General features: G+C 38.4%; 2 protein-coding genes and 1 pseudogene across 3 annotated transcripts in view; 1 reads left to right on the forward strand and 2 right to left on the reverse strand.

Moving 5' to 3' along the window:
- Positions 1-21,859, reverse strand: part of LOC136826658 (ankyrin-2-like) — a 745,006-nt gene that overhangs the window by 333,794 nt on the left and 389,353 nt on the right. For both annotated transcript variants that reach the window (XM_067084011.1, XM_067084012.1), the window contains one exon: positions 476-513. The gene's annotated coding sequence lies outside the window, so the exon portion shown is untranslated. The remainder of the gene's footprint in view (positions 1-475; positions 514-21,859) is intronic.
- Positions 15,616-17,017, forward strand: LOC136826858 (uncharacterized; annotated as a pseudogene).
- On the reverse strand, positions 17,777-19,032 carry LOC136826860 (uncharacterized). Its single transcript, XM_067084353.1, has 2 exons — positions 18,580-19,032; positions 17,777-18,439 (listed from the first exon to the last, which is right to left on the reverse strand). Exons 1-2 carry the CDS (start codon positions 19,030-19,032, stop codon positions 17,777-17,779), a joined length of 1,116 nt encoding a protein of 371 aa, XP_066940454.1.

Raw genomic sequence — 21,859 nt, forward strand, 5'->3', positions numbered from 1 at the left:
AGCCGATTAAAATAGAGGCGGACATTACTAGAATGTGAGGCTTCCTTGCGTCACTAACAGATCCTTTGTCCCTACACTGACCAGTGGGCTAGTAGGCCTACGATGTGAGATCCTCGTCAACTGACGAACTGACAGGATCTCCTATAATTGGTGTATTGACGTTTCAGGTACCCAAAGGGCCTAAAGAATAAAGAATTGTGAAAACTAACTGCCACCCTAAGGAATACAAAAACTAATAGGACTGTCGTTTTACAGGACTTGTTGTGGCTAAAAAGTGCGCTAACAATAAAGCAAGGACATAAAATACCTCCACATAATATGCCACTTTTTCCAAAGTTCTCATTAAATATTTCAGATACAACACACGTGAAATTGATCTACATCGATGAAGCGACCTTAATGCGAGAGTCAGACATATAACGGCGTACAGTATATTTAAAACAACGAAAATAAACCAAAACTAATTCTCACTTACCTACTCATCTGCTCATACTAGTCTTCTGATGCTACAACCTGCAACAAGAAGAATTACTATTATATCTGCCTCTGATGAGAATACTACCACAACACTACTTCAGTAGCTACTGTTGTTGCACAAAAATACCTGACTAAAACAAGCGTTAATAGATCATCATCTAATGATAACTGAACTTTTATACTGCAATTCTGAGTATTACCTGAATAAGGACAAATTATACGTTCCATTTAATCAATGAAAACATTATTGCGAACGGTTTGCTGAACTGGTTCTGAGAATATTTACATGCCATGAATAAGTGAAATTCATGCATTAATTACCGGAGGAGAGCTTCTAATGAACTGGATATAAATATTGCGAGATACAATATGCGAACTTAATTTTTCAAAAACATACTATTCTGGATAAGATAAAATTCCTCAATGTTTAAATGTTTACACCGTCAACACATTATCAATAATTACGTAATGATTATCTACAGTGGTGACAGCGATTACACATTCATAAAAATTCAATGGGAACTAATGACCAGAGAGTAACAGCAAATATTGTTGTAAGTGGAACTAATGTTTACTGAGGAAAGGGAACGTTACAGTCTGTGTCATCGTCCAAAGTCTAAGGTGTCACCCGTCTCTTTTTAACCTATTTATAGGTCCTCATTGGACGGGTTGGTATCGTTCTCGGCTAGCACTCTGCTGGGCCCACGTTCGATTCTCCGACCGGCCAATGAAAATTAGAGAAATTTACTTCTGGTGATAGAAATTCATTTCTCGTTATAATGTGGTTCGGATTCCACAACAAAACGATAGGTCCCGTTGCTAGGTAACCAATTGGTTCTTAGCCAGGCAAAATAAATCTAATCCTTCGGGCCAGCCATAGGAGAGCTGTTAATCAGCTCAGCGGTCTGGTTAAACTAAGGTATACTTAACTTTAACCTATTTATAAAGTGCCTCATATAACAAGGAACATTCCAAAGCAAATACTTATTTAGTTATCAATTTCCAAACCAAGAACCCTTACCTTGACTTTAGCATAATTTTAGTTACGAAATAGAAAAATTCTTTTAAAATCTTTATAAATTTTCCTTTAACAACATTCCATCAAATTACTGAACGACCACAAGTAATTATGGACAAATACACTCTTATTCACAGCACAACAAGTAACTTCCGTACTGGTATAGAAAGCAAAAATTACATTAAATTGTAATTAATTCTCACCTAAATTAGAAATGAAAGCACCATCTTCCTCAATAGAAATATGTCCCTAAGTTTGATATATGAAAGCATTAAATAAATAGTTTACCAATATGCATATCCATCTGCCAATGAAAACAGTCATGGAAATTAAAAAAAGAAAAATGAAAAACTGTACGAATGAAAAACAAAACTGTAAAACTGCCGCTTCCAGAATGAAATAAATGAATAAGTAAATAATCGATGCTCTACGCCGCTTCAATATCAGGTTATCAATTCATCACCTGTCCTCCAGATACTCAGCTGCGGCGTTGGTCCGCCAGTTCGTGTTCTGGATGGAAGCGGCCAATATGGAAAATTCCATTTCGATGTAAAAATATATTAATATATTTCGTTAGCCTTTCAGATCTCGTGAATTATTACTTTGGCCTTGAGCGCTTTCCCATTAAGAATTTAATGGTGGGGTAATGAAATGGAAAGGGGATATTTCCATTCACGTTGCTCTCTCTCTCTCTCTCTCTCTCTCTCTCTCTCTCTCCCCGATTATATTTCCAAAAACTGATATCATTAAAAATTAATTGCACAAGATCGCAGCCCCTTACTTTTAACTGGACTTTCTCTCGTAACCTGAAAAGCCGGTGTAGAATGAACCAGGTATAGCAAATGGTGAAGGAAACAAGTAAGAGAACAAGAACAAGCAATTAACAAACGAGTGCTGGAAATCCAAGAAGTTTATCAGTACCTTTAATGATCACACATACTCAGCCTTCCTACAACTATCGATCTTAATGCAAAAATAAGCCACACATCTCGTAATGGTTGGTTGTTTTAGATTACAGTGGTTATCAACCTTTTTATGACCATGGCCTATTTTTGGCATCCCTAAACATTCATGGCCCACTGCCCTTCTGAATTGTGTAATGATGACAATAGAATTATTATAAAGCATTTTCAGAAAACTTTATCAGTTTTACATTTTATTTATGGAATTATTTTTCAGAACACTTTATAAATTATACATTTTCATTTATGAAAGAAAGCACTGGCCTGCATTTAATGTAAATGATTTTTCATTTTTTAAATACTATTTTTAAGATGTCCGTGACATGGCCTCTCTCAGAACTGCCCACGGCCCACCAAGTAAGCCATGCCCACAGGTTGAAAACCACTGTTTTGGAAAAAGTCGGTTTGTCCCACTACAGGCCCTTGCCATTGCCATGCATAAGGCTGGTCGCCTGAGGGTGTTATGGTGTTGTTGTTGTTTAAGATTAGCCAGCTTTATGCTGGCATGGGCTCTTGCTTCTGGAGCAGCCCGTAATACTAAGGTGTGAAATGGAGTAAGTTCCTGGTGTGGGTCTCCAGTCTTGTCCAAGCAACACACGCCACAGCGTGGAGAGTCCCACTGCTTGGAAACATGTCACAGAACCGGCAGTAAATGCAAGTAATGAATTTTCTAGCCTTACATCACAAACAGTATTCTTGACCATCTATTTCCCACATTTATTACTATGTGCCATGTTCCTTACCCTTATCACTTTAAAGCTTGCTCCGATTATCGAGCATGAAGCAGTCGAGAGTCTGTATGGAATTCATCATCGGGAGTAATCATAGTGTGAGCCAAAATCTGCTGGGTAATTAGGTCTTATTATGGGCTAATTAGCCGTTAAAATAAGGCTATGTTCGTGCCTAGTGCGGTACTCGATATTATATCATAACACTTAATTTTTATTAGAAATCGATCACTACTCTCTTTTTTTTCTTTATAAAAGGTCTAACCCTCATTTTCACTTGTAGGATATGACTAGGAGCTGGAATTCTTCTTTGGCCGTACAAAATACAAACGACAGATTAAAATATATGTAAACGCTATGGGCATTGTCTTTTTTGACATGCGAAGATATCAGGTTCCAAAATTTTTGGTTTGTTGTTTAACAATTTTCTTGAAGAGCCATTGTACAAAATGGTTCAGTTGCTTTTTTTACTTCCTACTTTCTCTCAAAAGTAACTTAATTTTATAGCCATACAGTATATCACCAACTGTATTCTTTTCCATCTGTTTCCCACATTTATTCTTATATATTTTTTCTATTTGTTCATTAATTTTTAAATTTATTTTTTCTTCTGTAATAAGTGATCTCTTCTTTCTGTATTTCACATTACCTTCTGTTACTTCTTTCTAATGAACACCATATTCTTCGGAAACTTGAATTTCAATTCTATGGCCCCTGTGGGGTTGTTCCATGTGAAGAGGGTTCATCTCCTGAATAATAATAATAATAATAATAATAATAATAATAATAATAATAATAATAATAATAATAATACAGTACTACGTTCCCTACCTTCATCATCGTATAGCATCTCCTAGTTATCCAGTTTCCAGCAGTATAGCTTTGAATATTCACACCACGTCGAACTCCCTCAAACTTTCGAACTAAATCCCAAGCGTCTCAAACTCGTGTCCGCCTTACCTGTATCCCGTTTAACCAGGGGCTCTCTGACTCCTTGCCTTAGGCGATTTAATCGTTCTCCTTTATGTGAGCTCATTTTGGGGTTAAAACTAACTCAACTCTACTTCCCTATATTTTTATCATCATCTCTGACTCCTTGCCTTAGGCGATTTAATCGTTCTCCTTTCTGTGAGCTCCTTTTGGAGTTAAAACCAACTCACCTCTACTTCCCTATATTTTTATCATCATCTCTGACTCCTTGCCTTAGGCGATTTAATCGTTCTCCTTTCTGTGAGCTCCTTTTGGAGTTAAAACCAACTCACCTCTACTTCCCTATATTTTTATCATCATCTCTGACTCCTTGCCTTAGGCGATTTAATCGTTCTCCTTTCTCCTTTTGGAGTTAAAACCAACTCACCTCTACTTCCCTATATTTTTATCATCATCTCTGACTCCTTGCCTTAGGCGATTTAATCGTTCTCCTTTCTGTGAGCTCCTTTTGGAGTTAAAACCAACTCAACTCTACTTCCCTGTATTTTTATCATCATCTCTGACTCCTTGCCTTAAGCGATTTAATCGTTCTCCTTTATGTGAGCTCCTTTTGGGGTTAAAACCAACTCAACTCTACTTCCCTGTATTTTTATCATCATCTCTGACTCCTTGCCTTAAGCGATTTAATCGTTCTCCTTTAAGTGAGCTCCTTTTGGGGTTAAAACCAACTCAACTCTACTTCCCTGTATTTTTATCATCATCTCTGACTCCTTGCCTTAAGCGATTTAATCGTTCTCCTTTATGTGAGCTCCTTTTGGGGTTAAAACCAACTCAACTCTACTTCCGTATATTTTTTATTATTATCACTGGTACCCCCACTGTCCAAAATTACGATGAAATCAGAGAGGGCTGAAACGGGAAGTCCTGAAACTCAGTCTATCAGGCACTCTTAAGCTGCATGTAACTTTGACAAAGGTCAGCTGCTCTATAGGTGCTACATACAGTTACAAACGGAAAGACTAAATGGAAACATATACGTTTTAAGTGAATGGTATTATGCTACATTAAAGTGGAGAAAAGTAGGGAAATGAAGCAGTGGTAATTAGTAAGATATCCAGATGTATGCTTACTTGTTTTAAAGCATATTTGGTGTTTATTAATTTAATATTTTGTAAATACACACGCATATATATATATATATATATATATATATATATATATATATATATATATATATATATATATATATATATATATATATATATATATATATATATATATATATATATACATATATATATATATATACATATATATATATATATACATATATATATATATATATATATATATATATATATATATATATATATATATATGCGTGTGTATTTACGAAAATATTAAATTAATAAACACCAAATATGCTTTAAAACAAGTAAGCATACATCTGGATATCTTACTAATTACCACTGCTTCATTTCCCTACTTTTCTCCACTTCTACATAAAAATCACTTTTTCCTTGAAAACTTGATTTATGTTCTGATAATGCCTTTTAAAATACTTTAGTAAAGTATTATAATACTAACCACGAGCTAAACTGAGTCGACTAGCCCAACGACCTGTCAACAAGTTTTTAGAGTCAACTGGCTGTCATGAATTCCCTCGATCCCACATCCAGGAGAATCGAATTCCGACACTCTATCGTTCAGACTTCTTGGTTAATTGTCGTCGGCAGAACAGCGCTAACATTTTTCTTGCCATTTCATGATTAATGGACGGAGCAACTCTGTAATTGAGCTCCAGAGCTGATGTTCCATTCCCCGTTTATGTCGATATGTCAATAAAATGAATGATGAAAAAGTAACCTGCTGAGAGACAGCTCAGTTCGCTGACGACCGATACTTAATAAGAGAACGACATAGATAAATGAGGATGACACTTTGAAGATGAACCCTATGTTTATGGCAAGCTATGAAATAAATTAATCTACATACGTGGACCAAACTTTATAACCTTTGCATGCTAAGTATTCTCTCTCTCTCTCTCTCTCTCTCTCTCTCTCTCTCTCTGCCGCCAGGCGTGTATGCAATTACTTTCCCGAGCAGGAATGCACGACAGCTAAGTTATGTTCCGAATATCTGCAGCCGTCCTGACTATCTTTCCACAACAATTGCTTAAACGAAAACGATTTTCCTCTTTTCCGGAACTTTTGTTCCAGCGCCCGGGTAAAGTTTCCCTTTTCTGCTGAATAGTTTGCCAACAAGCAATGATAACGTATAGACTGTTTTAGGAAAGAACTCTTGCAGCGAAGACAAACTGACAACATTTTTACTCGGTAAATATACAACTTTCTCATTTCTTAATGCTGAATGCCCAACATAAATGTTTTACTAGTGGAAATAACTATACAATTCTTTTCATGTGATGTGACGTTGTACTGTTCTCTTGATAACCTGTGTGCCTCAGATATATCATGAAGTAGTTAAAAATGTCTAAAATAAAAACCTCAAAATAAGCATTATTTTTTCTTAATGCTTTGTCTTTTTATCAGCCAGTATTTGTAAGACATTTTTTGCTAATGCATGACTTTTAATGACCTATTCTGTGAGGTGATGACATGTTTTTGGAGTAAATTATTTCGTGGATATTAAGGAATTCTGATGAAATTCTATTCTACATGAATTACCCAGCAATGTTTCAGTTTCTAATCCTATCGAAGAAAAACTTTACTTATAAAGTCTATGCTATTTTTCTTCCAGACTGCAGACTTCCCTGGTCTTTGTATCCTAGAGAAAGGGGGCTGGGGGTTACCGCCTACAGCGTACCTTTCCCGGCAAACTGTAGACGGTGTGAAAGGTTACTGCTTTGCTTTCTGCCTTTTACTTTCCACCCGTTCACTTTGGTCTCATCCCACTTACCTATCCAGCTTCTTTAAATTTGTTTTGTTCAAATATCATATCCATTTTAATACCTAATCCTTTGGGAGAGCCCTATGAGTATTGAAATGTGACTTGAGGGTACTTTGTTTCTGTAATAAAAGATATAATAGTCGATATTTCTAATATTTCCTGAAAAGTTTAACTCTCCTATTTTCCAGATGCCCCTATCACATTAAAGGGATAGGGCCACTGACCCAATTTTTTGTGACGCAGGATGGATGCCTTTAGTCTCTACATCATAAAAGAAATACTTGTATTAAGATCATCTTCATATATTGACGACAATTTTCGACCCCATATACAGTTACACAGGCAATTTGCTCTTTCTGCATCTAAACGAGGATGCAAGTAATCACCAAAACCTAAAGATCCAGTCGTCATTCAAAGTTTTATCAGGTTAAAAAAGAATCAAAACTTTATGGCAACTGAGAATATTATATTCCGTCTTCAGAATGCAAAAACGTTGGTAAGTGGATCTGAATAATTTGCTCAAATAATACTACGTGTAACTTCTTTCACTGGGACCAACCTCTCTCTTTAATGGTCCCTAGAAAATAAGGAGCAGGACGGCTAAATGTGCAGTCTTTTATATGTATACTAACAACCAATCTCGTCTTTATATTACCATCACTATATCGGCATTACATATGGTATATTCTGTCAACTTCCTCCCGGCAAGAAAGACGTTAAGGAATGTAGTCTCAAAATTAAGAAGACATTTTTCCCAATCGAGAGAGAAAGTTACCGCAGATGAGCTGGAAACTAACCAGGCAATTCGTCTCTTTCTCTGCTGAATTTAGTTCATTCCGCAGACCCCTCTCTCATGAATTTTTGTCTTTCCCATTCCTCAATACCCAATTTGGTCTTGAGGTCATGGCTGTCACTGACTGGTATAACCTTAACCGAATTCAAAGCCACAAGTCGAAAGAATATAAAATGAAAAACAGAATATAAATAAACAGCTTTTCTCGACCCCTGGCATCTAGTTACGTAAATGACGAATATCAAGACGGAGAACAAGGAATGATGTGATAAATAACAATATTTTTTTTTTACCAGGTTGATTCAGGCCTTTCGAACGTCCTTTTGCAATCCTCACAAAAGCGACTGGATCCCTCTTTACGAGGCCTTAGATCCGACTAACACTATGCATCATTTCAATTCTTTTTCATTACAAGTGGTCTTAGGAAGAGAGGCCTTTTGAAACGATACATGCAAGCTTTAAGACTCTAAGAACGACAGGTGTACACGTACATACAAACTTGCACACGCAAATACTTTCTACGTCTCTGGGTACAGTCCTTTCAGTAGTCGCCCAACACTCACTACTGATTTTTTCCTTGCAGTGGATAGCGTGCTCTTAACAAATACTTAAGTGAGCGTCGACTGACTCGTGAACAATTAATACAGGCGCATATAATACTAAAATTGGATAGCAAGAAGAGAATAATAGAAAAGACACTGCCAACTGTAAATTTCAACCGTGATTATGCATATTAAGATAAATTGCTGGATGTTCTATTGTCAAAAATGTTTTGCAATTTCGCTATGTCTCTTGCATATCCTTTATGTCTAAAATTATATATATATATATATATATATATATATATATATATATATATATATATATATATATATGTGTGTGTGTGTGTATATATATATATATATATATATATATATATATATATATATATATATATATATATTCATATGTATATATAATATATAATGCATGCATTTTATGTATATATATAATATATAATGTATATGTATTATATATATATATATATATATATATATATATATATATATATATATATAATATATAATGCATGCATTTTATGTATATATATAATATATAATGTATATATATTATGTATATATGATATATAATGTATATGTATATATATATATATATATATATATATATATATATATATATATATATATATATATATATATATATATATATATATATATATATATATATATATATATATATATATATATATATATATATATTTATATATATATATATATATATATATATATATATATATATATATATATATATATATATATATATATATATATATATATATATATATATATATATATATATATATATATATATATATATATATATATATATATATATATATATATATATATATATATATATATATATATATATCTGAAACACATGCCTGGACAATTCAGCTACTCTGGCTTGCAACCTGCACATGAAAGATATCTCACGCAGTTGATCAACGCCGGTCGACGAGAGAAAATGAAACGAATGACGGATGGGGCGCCACTGGCTCCTGGCCTGAGAACAATTTTTCACCGATTACACCGGAGGCTTCGCGGATAGCAGTTCCGGGACTTGTGATATCTCGGGAGAGTATTTCAAGATTTCACCTCCGGCGGGAGATAAGACAAACATACGACCTGGAAAGAACACAGTGATCCCACAAGCACCAATTGCGGTGATATGCTGCCGTGATGAATCACCGATCTCTCTCTCTCTCTCTCTCTCTCTCTCTCTCTCTCTCTCCCTCTCTCTCTCTCTCTGACATCTATCAACTGATGAGATTTGTTCGTTAGAAAAAGGACCAGTTTCTGGAAGGGAATTCCGAATTATTGTTTTAAGGTTCTTTCACTTACGACAATACTTTACTTTCTTTTATGGACTGATTCCTGTTTTCCTATCAATTTAGGCTTCATAGCTATCCCTGATATATAAAAAATATCACAATAATATTAATAATGATTAGAAAATTTTTTAAAAATTCTGACACAGTGCTGACGCATCTACGCTTAAAATCATTATCGGACATTAAATCATGTAAAATGCCTGATTTCAGCACTTGTTCTCTGTAAAAGAAACTATTGTGCCGGCTTTGTCTGTCCGTCCGCACTTTATTCTGTCCGCACTTTTTTCTGTCTGCGCTTTTCTGTCCGCCGTCAGATCTTAAAATCTACTGACGCTTGAGGGCTGAAAATCATCAAACATACCAAATTGCAGCCCTCTAGCCTCAGTAGTTTTGATATGTTTATTTAAGGTTAAAGTTAGCCATAATCGTGTTTCTGGCAACGATATAGGATATGCCACCTCCCGGCCGTGGTTAAAGTTTCATGGGCTGCGGCTCATACAGCATTATACCGATACCACCGAAAGATGGATCTATTTTCGGTGGCCTTGATTATACGCTGTAACGGTTGTACAGAGAACTTGATTGCGCCGAAGAAACTTAGACGCATTTTTTACTTCTCTGCCTAAAATATTATTGGGAAACAAGTAATGAACTGATGGAAACCTCGTGATGCAAGTTCACGAGAAGCCAAATCGAAGTATACTGAAAAGACCATTAGAAGGCAATTTATTCTGAGGTTTTTGTTGGATCTAAAGCGTACAATTTTTCCTAGAAGTTGCCACCAACTCATTCTTTTGAATTCTTAAGACCCAAAGACGGGATCGGTTTGCAATGAACGTTGTGACCTTAAGGCGACCCAGTCTATGTTAAAACATGTCGTGAGCAATACTGTTGACCCTTTGACTTGCATGTGAAAGTGTCGGAGATATGTAATGGACACTGTTCAATCCTTATCAACAAGTTTCAAACATGGTCTCACACTTCACTGTATTGCACGCACAGTCCAGACTCTTTGATTCCAGTCTTCGATAAATCAACTTAGCAAGGACTTACTGGCGACTACAAAGCTTATGGGGACACAGCAATGAACGAGTGCAGAGATTTTAGGTTGACTGATTTCGTAACTTATTCAGTTGGCGTCAAATCGCCGAAGTATATACTGGGTCATAAAAGCATAAATTAGATTGCTTCATCTATGATGGTTAACGAGCAGTTCAGCAGGTTAAAGCATTTGTGACAGACTGACAGACAAACGAGATTTAATGACTTCAGGTATTTTCAATGTTGTAGTCTTTCCAAACCTGTCCCGACATAAACTTCTTTTTCCCAATTCTTTAGGTATCCAGATTTATCTTTCCGCTGACAGAGGTTGTTCCACATAACGGGGAACTGGATAGTTCAAGGCAAATACCTTTTTCCACATTTATTACCTAAGCTGGTGGGACAGAGACCTCAGCGTAATGGTCAGTGGTTTGGACGAGGGACAATCATAACTATTCAATTCTGCTGAAGTAACCGAGTTGCTTGCACGCCATGACGCTAATGCTTGATGGACTCATTAATTTTATATATATATATATATATATATATATATATATATATATATATATATACAGTGTATAAATATATAACATATACATATATATATATATATATATATATATATATATATATATATATATATATATAAACATACACACACACACATGTATATATATATATATATATATATATATATATATATATATATATATATATATATATATATATATATATATATATATATATATGTGTGTGTGTGTGTGTGTGTGTGTGTGTGTGTGCGTGCGTGTTATATGCACAGAGAAAGGGGGAGAGAGAGAAAGGAAGGCATTACACTACAGGAAAGATATTATTAGCAGGCAGCGCTGAGCAGGTTGAATGCAGAAAGAATAGCATCTGGCAATGGGCTGTTGCAATAAATCACAGGGGGATATTTGCAAAGGGCATTATGTCTCATAAATTAGCAAAATATATGAGAACTGTAAACAATGGGTCGCTCCCTCAGTGATTTATCTAATTCACTGTAAATTTCATTTGGATAATCATCATCGTACATCGAAGACTACTTATCATAGTTCAGTGACCTTATATATTCCAGACACCACTTATTTTTACCCGAGCATGAATTCTGCAGGGAAAGAAGGTGTATTGTGAGATATTCAGTGGGGCACCAATGCAATATCATCAACGTTCATGGTGATGTGTTGCGAATATTTTCATTAATCAGAGGATGCAAAAATGTTTCCTTTATATAATACTGTATTATTTACCTTTACTTTCCTTGAAGAGAGTAAGATAAGGATTTCTTCATGCTATATTTCTTTATGAATGGCAAAGGAATTAAGTATTACATAAAAACGACAGTGTATTTGGATAGAAAACCTTGAATAATAATTTGTTTTAATATCAATAGTTCTTTTTCTTCTATTCCTTATATTCGAAATAGTCATTAAAAAAATAATTGCAATATCTTACTGAATTTACTGTCGACTCTTCGTTCCCTCAAATAAAAGAAAAAAAAAAGGCATTATACTGAATAATTTCTTCTCCCTTGTGCTTATTATATTTAATTGCATCCTGGTCGAACAGGGGACGTTCTTCTGAACAAGAAGAGCAGAAACGGTTTGGAGAAGAAACTGCGAGGGTCTCTGGTGTAGTAAGTCTTTGAAAATAATGCCTTCTCTCTATCAGTGATTTTAGATCATAATACATAAAGTACTGGACACATGAGCGCGCACACCCACAGCATATAATTATAAATGAAAATATAAATATAAACATACATATATACACATACATATATATATGTATATATATATATATATATATATATATATATATATATATATATATATATATATATATATATATATATATATATATATATATATATATATATATATATATATATATATATATATATTAAAGACGAAATTCACAGACCTATTTCAGTGTCGCCATGTAGTGAACGCTTTCCTTTCAGTTTTGCATGTGTCATACTTGATTAATGGGGACATTCTGTTATTGATATACGCAGAATTCTTTACGAAGAGGACGTTTGCCTCTATTTGCACTGCCAGGCTGTGTTACTCACGCTAGTGACTGGCTTCCCACAGGTTTGTCCGGTGCTCGAAAGTACAATACAAGCACATCTTCCCTCCTTAGCGATCTTCTATCCTTTGAAAGTTTACGGTGGAACAAATTACGTGACACGTAGAAACGATTAATATTTCGCTCATATGCCAGAAGAGTGACACAACTCAAAAAATGTGTTTTTTGAGTTATAGACACCAGCAGATAGCCGTTCTTCGTTCCATATTGCGGTAAAAACGTCTTATTTGTAATTATAATACTAACCGCTATAGGGCATGACATGTCACTGTTACACAACAGAGAGTATAGAGAGTTTTAAACTTTAAATTGCTACTCCTGAAAAATGGCAATTTTTGAGTTATGTCACTCTTCTGGCAAATGAGCGATCTGTATATGATATAAAAACATTTTGATCTGTCTGTGCAATAAAAGCATATCTCTCCTCCTTAGCGATCTCCTACCCTTTGCAAGCCGACGGCAGAGCAACGATCTCCAAGCATCATCAGACAAGTTCTTTGAAAAACCGACTCGAGACGCAGCTCAGAACACGATTTCCTCTACGTAATACACTGAATTCTCTTTAGGTACATAAATAAAAAAAATAGACAGGTAAATAAAACGAGCGAGGATAAAAACAGCCCTACAATATTTTTCTTCTTCTCTCTCACAAAGGAAGACCCTCACCGACGTCTTTCGTTCCCCCTCTCCCCCCACCCACCCCCTCTCGTTCAGCGAGACCCCTCAGCATCACTCGAGGGTTCTCTTCGACCGACTCCGAATCTCCCATTACCGCACTCAACACCGACAGACTCTTTAGATCCTTCCCCCACCCCGAGGTCTTTCTGTAAAATATATTCCATTAGACGCGAGTGCTGTTTTATGGAATAAAAGCTTTGAACACAGAGCCTTTTTCTCTTCCTCCTAACCTCGGCTTCCCCTTCTCTTCCCCTCCCTTCAGCCGCACTGACATCACAGGACGAAGGCAAAAATCTCTCACTCAGCTTTCTCCCTTTCTTTAAACCGCATGTAAAGAATTCGTAAACATTGCAGTCTCCAGGTATAAATAAAATGTACGAGGGGCGCAGCCCTGGATTTTTTTTTTTTTTTTTCTTATAATTTAGTTTCTCGGAGATTCCAACCAGAAGCAGTTTTGATACCCGAGCTCGCAAGAGCGTACTTCTCAAGCGTTTCGAAATTGGGAGGAGGACTCTTTGAAGGGGGTTTCTACTAGTTGACGATAATGCTTCAAGACTACACATGCATCACGTTTTTTCCCCGTCCATTTTTTATGGCTGTGCGTAACAGAAAACGGTTTACTTTATTCGACGTGTCTAGGACATTATATCTTTTCAAGCAGTGCAATAAAAATGCAGTTATCTTGTCTGTGACTTACTTTAACATAACACCGATCACTCTCACATCTACTTACTCTAACACAACCTACAATCTCATGAAAAAAATTATAATTGCTCTCGTCCAATTACCTTGTACATCATGCATCCTTAGCACTCTGCATTGGCTTTATACCTGCTCTATCGCAAGATTTTTCTACGCGCAAGGACGAAACATACAGTTTTTTTTTCCCTAAAAGCTTCTTTTGCAAAATTGTAATCCACACGCCCTCCGCTTACAGTACTCTACATGTTAATCCTTCCACTAGGTCGTACGTCTTCAGCTCTTATACAAACTCAAATTGCCTTACTACCTTAGGTTCCTACAAACGAAGCCTGTCTTCTGACTAGAAAAATAAGTACATGAAACAGTGACAAAGAAACTAAAAAGCACATGAAACAGAGTGATAAAGAAACTAAATTAAAGTCTGAAACATAAATTACAGGTGCAGGGCTTGCAATCTTACCCCTTGTGAAAGGTCAACTGCCTAATCCGACTATTCTCTTGTTTACCCATCCAGCTACTGACCAGGCCCAATGTAGATCTGCCATCATACCACCCCAATGTGATTATTGATGTTTCCAATTCTGTCCTAACCTTCTGACTCATCATCCTATATTCTATATCTTCAAGATTATTTAAATACTACTGGACCACACTCTCACATTATTTCTTCGCTGATGATAGAACGATGGTATTCAGAAAAGTTTACTGAATTACAAAAAATACTATAAGAAATTGCATTTCTGTTTTGACCAAACCTCAGGCTAAAACGTATTTATTACACATCAAATACAAGTGCCTATAAGTAAACAATCCTAATTTTAGGGAAATCTGTTAAGTTTCTTTGCCTTGGGGGAAAACCTCAAGTTTTAAGGCCCGTTCACACATACACGTATCAGCCCACGCATGTTCACGCATGTGAAACGTGGCTATACTGTAGGGTTTGTCGGCGCAATCAAGTGGATACGTGTCAAAGGCCGATGTCCGTAAGTCAACATAACGACGCCATAACGTAAGTACGGAGTAATGCGTGTTAAGGCTACGCACTGCGCAAGATAGACGGGATGCTTACGTGAACTGCCACGACAATAGGCCACACCCCACATGTAATGCGTGGCAGAGCAAGTAACACCCACGAACGTATACCGTATGTGTAGCGTTGTGCGTTACGACCTCACGACACCCTCACAACATCCCCACGCACATCGGCGGGTATCGCCAGGTACAAAAGGGATGTGCTGTGCACATGCGTTTGCAGTGCCATTCAGCGCCTCCCTGTAGCAAGAAGTATTCCCCTGCTGCTGAATCAACATGGAGAACATTGAGGACATCGTTTGCCCTTTATAACAGCACACAGACAACAAAGAAACATAATGGAGGCTGTCGTGGAGTATGTGCACTACATGGTATTGGTGGAAGCTGTGAGGGCCTACATTGCAATTGAAAATAAGAAAAAAAGAGGAGGCCGAGGAGGGTTTGGGCTTGGCCGTTTGCAAAGAAGAGTGGAGCTAGGCCACTATGACAACCTGATGGAGGAGCTGGCAACCGAAAACCCAGAACTATACAGGAATTTTACGCGAACTGACAGAGACATATTCAGTGAAATAGTTGAACGTGTCACACCCTACATTGAGAAGCAACGCACATTTTGGAGGGAACCCCTTACGCCAGGACTGCGTGTGGCTATCACCCTACGTTTCTTGCCACGGGTGACTCATATAAGAGCCTGCAATACGCATTCCGGGTAGCCCACAACACCATAAGTTGCATTGTACCCGAGACCTGCAGGGCCATTGTTTCTGCCTTTGGAGATGAGGAACTGCAGGTACCACAAACACCAGAGGCTTGGAAGCAGGTTGCCCGTGGGTTTGAGGAACAGTGGAACTTCCCCCACGTAATTGGAGCACTAGACGGTAAACACATCAGGCTCCGTAACCCTCCCCTTGGTGGTACGCATTACTACAATTACAAAGTTCTTCTCCGTGATTCTACTTGCCATTGTCGACGCTTCATATAAGTTCCCTCGTGGACGTGGGTGCCGTTGGGTCAGAGTCGGACGGTGGTGTATTTGCCCAGACCCGTCTGTGTGAAATGCTGGCAAAACAGGAAGCAAACCTTCCCCAACCTGAGGCCCTACCAGATGCAACAAATGGAGCTCCTGTAGACTACTTCCTGCTTGGCGATGATGCCTTCCCCTGCGGAACTATCTCATGAAGCCCTACCCCAAAAGAGGCCTGTCCAAGGAGGAGCGGATCTACAACTACAGGTTAAGTAGGGCACGGCGGACGGTGGAGAATGCCTTCGGGATTCTGGCCAGCAAATTCAGAGTACTCCACACGTCAATGTGTATCAAGCCTGACCGTGCAGAGTCAGTAGTGCTGGCAGCGTGTGTTCTGCACAACCTTATAATAAAAAGAAATCCACGCAGGCAGGAAGCAGATCAGGAGAACCCCATCACACATGATTTCATACCTGGTGCCTGGAGGAGTGACCCACCCCTAGGAGACGCTCTTCCAACCATGGGAGGCAACACTGCAACCAGGAATGCCAAGGAACAACGCAACATCCTGAAAGACTACTTTTCATCTCCTGGTGGTTCCGTTACTTGGCAGGAGAACTACTGTTAACATACATTTATATTTGTTATAATAATTTCTCTTTGTATGTCGACTTCCAAAATTTTTAATATCCATACAGTTTACTTTTCCTTTGTATTTGTGCATTTATTTGTTTTACATATGTCTTATTTGTGCTATTATTCTTACTTCATTTTATTAGTATAATGGTTTTTAGTTCATTGAATAAAAGTTTTTTCAATTATATGTTTATTGTTTATACCAATCATGATATATACACTGAAACATACAATACCAAAAATAAACATTTGTTATATAAGTTAATTTTCAACTATTAGTACTGGATCATACACTCTGACATTTTTAACGCAGAAGCAAATACATGCATTGCAATGTGGCTAAGTGCATTACTCCAAGGCGTGGGAAGATTATAACTTTGAATATTTTGAAATGGTTTATACCTTTATATAGGCCATTACCAAGCAGTAGTGAAGAACAACTTAATAATATGAAAGTACAGATTTTTTTATTTTTATTTTAATATAATATACCTTCACTTACTCCTTATTTTTGTTGTTATTCTTACTTCATTTTGTTACTTCCATGGTTTGTAGTTCATTGAATAGAAGTTACTTTTCTATTATATGTTTATTGTTTATACTAGTGCTGATATATAGATGAAACATACAGTAATACAAAAAAATAGATATTTGTTTCTATAAGTTAATTTTCAACTATATAGTTGTTTGCATATGTCTTAATTGTGTGATTATTTTTACTTCATTTTGTTACTTTGATGGTTTTTAGTTCATTGAATAAAAGTTATTTTTCAATTATGTTTATTGCTTATACTAACGCTGAAATATTTACATGGAAACATACAATAATACAAAATATATACATTTGTTTACATTGACACATACACAAAATAGATATAAAAAAAAAATGTTGCCTTAAACTAGAGGTTCTCCAGGAAGCTGCTCGTTGGCAAAGACACGTTGAGGTCCCTGGGTGTGGACGCCACTGCAGGTGCAGACAGCTGCGCGTGCAGCATTGCCACCTGTTGCGCCGTGAGGTTGAGAGGCTGCGCCATGGCACCACTAGGTGTAGCAAGTGGCACATATGTAGCAGGAGCAGGAAGGGGAACTGGGGCCGCAGGCAGACCATCCCAGAGGGCTTCTGCTTGGGTGTGGGGTATCAGATGATGTGGCGGCCTCGTGATGCCCTCTTTGGTAGCCCTCACAAAGCGCTGTATGGCGGAGATGAACTCCACCTTCAGCGCCATCCTCAGCTCAGGCCCCACATCTGCACAGTCGGCGGCAAGCTCCTCCAGGGAGTTCCGCCAGTACACCAGCCTGGGGTCACACAGAGGTCTTATGGCCCCCTGTAGCATATGCCGAGCTGACTCTGCTTGTTGAAGCAACACGTCCAGGACCCCACTTCCAGCCTTGTCCTCCTTCCGTGACTTCCTTTGTGGTGCAGGATCATCAATGGTGGAGGACCGGTCATCGGACGAGCAGGGGACTGGAGTGGCACTGCCAGCAGGATCACAAAGGGCAGGAACATCAAGGGCAGGACCATGGCCAGGAGGGTTGCTGCAAGCAACTGCAGCAGACGCAGACTGTAAAGAGATGGAACATGTATGAGAGAATGTAAATGTACTGTGAATGACAAGGTTGTAGTTCCATTAATTAAATAAACTGTGCATTAAAGTTTCAGTCACTGATTTACTAAACAGCGAAACAATAAAATAAGACATACCATCGGAAGTCCCAACACCTTGGGCTTCTTTTGGCGGACAATGTGGGGCTTGAGGAAGTGGAAGATGTTCAGTATCCACTTCTCACGGTCCGTCAGTCGTCTGCTGGCCCCCTGACCACTTTTTTCGGCTGTGAGGCGTCCAAAGCGGGTCCTGAGGGAGGTGAACCAGGTCCGGAGTTCAGGGCCTGACACAGGAGGAGCCAGTGACCTCCCCTTCTCCTCAAATGCCCTGCACACCCTGGCCTTGTCCTTGTATGCTGTCATGCCCTTGTTATATATGAATTCGGCCTCCTGCTCCAACCACTCCCCTACCAGCCTCTCATTTTCATCTGAGAGGATGACAGAGGGGTTCTTCTTTCGCACGCAGCGTTTCCAGTCCCAGGGGCGGTGCCGTCCAGCAGCTTCATCGTTCCCGTCATCATCGGGCGGAGTCGACGTCATCCAGGCCGGCATCCTCGTCGTTGAAGAGGCTATGGTCACTGGCCATGTCCTCGACCTCGTCAGCCTCTCCAAGGTTTATGACAACATCCTCCTCCATGGTGACTGCAGGGGTGTCTGCAGCAGGTGGCTGCCACGTAGAGGCCGTCTCCGCTCCTGACTGGGATGTTGAGGCTTGTAAGCCCCCTTCCGCTGTCTGTTGCTGCTAACTTTCGGCATTTTCTGCTGACGAAGGCGCTGGAGGGGCGAGAAACGGTGTTGCTGCTGTCTGTCCGGAGAAGAACTGATGCCGCATCCGCGCCGCAAGCTGTTTTATACACCCGACACAGCGTTGCCTCATCGTCTCAGGTCCTGGGGAGAGGCGCTGTTGCCGCGTTTACTCCGAACCTCGTGGGGACCCACGCGGTTCTTGGCGGGAATGGGAAAGCAGCGGGGGCCACGCGTCATTGCCCGCAGGCGTGCAGACCACGCTACGGATGCACCACGTGGTGCGTGTGGAACCACGCAAAATGACGGATGACGTGAACAGACACGTATCTTTTGAACATATCGAAACGTACGTGGCTCCCCACGCATGCTGGGATGGTGCGTATCGACCTCCCGACTCTGCCCCGCATGTCCACGATCTTAAATACACATTACGGAACTTTTTCGTAGTACTTACGTAAGCTGTTGCCAACTACCAGTTTCCATTCATGCGTGAACATGCGTGGGCTGATACATGAATGTGTGAACGGGGCTTTAGAATGTTTGTGCTAGTGATTGCTAAAGACACAAGAAGAAAGGAAAGACTGAAAAAGCTGACTACATTACAAGTGAGATGCTGGAGTATCGTGGTGCTAATATCGTTAACTGACCAAGATTGTTAAGGTACACCTGGATGATGGAAAGGTTTTGAAGAAATTCTTAGAAACAGGACACAAACTTCTTCCGTTCTCTCATCACCAAAACACTCCAAAATAACTCTCACACCAATCACTTTAACTTAAGCTCCCCTCTGTTACCTTATTTCTTTTTTCTGTACAGAATTAAACCGATTACTTTAGCTAAAGCTTCCTTCTGCTACCTTCTTTTTTGTATAGATTTCTCTCATCCAACACTCTGCAATACTTCCCTCATCCAGACACATCTTTAACACCGCAGTCAGTCATTCAGTCATACTGTTGCCACCAAAATGCTATAACTCACGTGAAACATCACAAAGTTAAGGGGACTTTCCGTCATTAAACCTCTCAAACCTCTCATATTCCCCCCTGAACACTCACTTTTACAAGCCTCCTTTAAATTACTTTAATCCTTCCCACACTTTTATCATCAAAATCTGCCCTTTTTAGTTTTCTGTAAAATAAAACTTGTGCCGGCTTTGCCTGTCTGTCCGCTCTTTTTCTTTCTGCCCTCAGATCTTAAAAACTACTGAGGCTAGAGGGTTGCAAATTGTTATGTAGACCATCCACCCTCCAATCACCAAACATACCAAATTGCAGCCCTCTGGCCCCAGTAGTTTTGATCTTATTTACAGTTAAAGTTAGTCATAATCGTGCGTCTGGTAACGGTATAGGAACTGCCACCACCGGGCCGTGGTTAAAGTTTCATGGGCCGCGGCTCATACAGCAGTATACCGAGACCACCGAAAGATAGCTCTATTTTCGGTGGCCTTGATTATATGCAATACAGAAACTCAATTGCGCCGAAGAAACTTCGGCGCATTTTTTACTTGTTTCTATTCTCCACGATCAAAAACTCTTCAACAAAGAACTATATTCTCTTCATACAGCATAAGCCCATTAGTGTATTTAATTACAAGAATCATGCTGCCTTTAATCATTCTGTCTGTATTTACTTCCTGAAGTGCTGTTTTCCTTCCAAAAGTACTTGAGCAGATTCATCTCTGCATTTGCATTAGCTCTCGTCTTTTCCCTTTCATTTTATTCTTGTTTTACAAATTAATATATATATATATATATATATATATATATATATATATATATATATATATATATATATATATATATGTGTGTGTGTGTGTGTGTGTGTGTGTGAAGATGAAACGGCCCATAAAACGCTATATATACATTACAACCATGCATTTCGAATACTTCTCTATTCATGATCACTGGTGAATTATGGACAAACGTAGGTGACAAGTCTGAATAAGGCATATGCAGGCGTGGCAATACGGCGTTGGTGGTATGCAGACGGCCGTTGACACGGGATGGATGGAAAAGAGGTTATTCCCGTGTGGTTTGGTCCTCGTTAACTCCCGACGCAGGAGTTAACTAGGACCAAAACACAAAAGGGATGAAGTTAAAGAGGGTCAAACCACAAGGGAATAACCCCTTTTCCATCCATCCCGGGTCAACGGCCGTCTACATACCACCAACGTCGTACTGCCAAACGTGCATATGCTTATACAGACTCTTGTCACCTCCCATTTGTTCATAATTCACCAGCGATCGGGAATACAGTCGTGCTCGAAATATATGGTTTCAACGTGTATATAGTATTTTTATCGGCCTTTTCCACACACAGACACACACACACACTATATATATATATATATATATATATATATATATATATATATATATATATATATATATATATATATATATATATATATATATATATTATGTGTGTGTTTGTGTGTGTGCGTATGTGTGTGTGTGTGGTTTACGATCTAATGACATTCTTCAGGGCTCCAAGGTAACAAATAAGACATCTAAACATACACAGCTGCTTTACAGAGCTTAGAACACGTCCAGACAGGCAGCGAGAGAGAGAGAGAGAGAGAGAGAGAGAGAGAGAGAGAGAGACGTAAATCTAATTTCGACATTTTCTATCC

The sequence above is a fragment of the Macrobrachium rosenbergii genome, chromosome 41, assembly GCF_040412425.1.
Source record: "Macrobrachium rosenbergii isolate ZJJX-2024 chromosome 41, ASM4041242v1, whole genome shotgun sequence".
Taxonomy (NCBI): Eukaryota; Metazoa; Arthropoda; class Malacostraca; order Decapoda; family Palaemonidae; genus Macrobrachium; species Macrobrachium rosenbergii.

Bases quoted from the DNA above. Each gene is read 5' to 3' on its own strand.
- LOC136826860 (XM_067084353.1), bottom strand. From the start codon at position 19,032: ATGCCGGCCTGGATGACGTCGACTCCGCCCGATGATGACGGGAACGAT. The intron at 18,440-18,579 runs GTATGTCTTATT...ATCTCTTTACAG, and splicing joins AGGTGTTGGGACTTCCGATG to TCTGCGTCTGCTGCAGTTGC.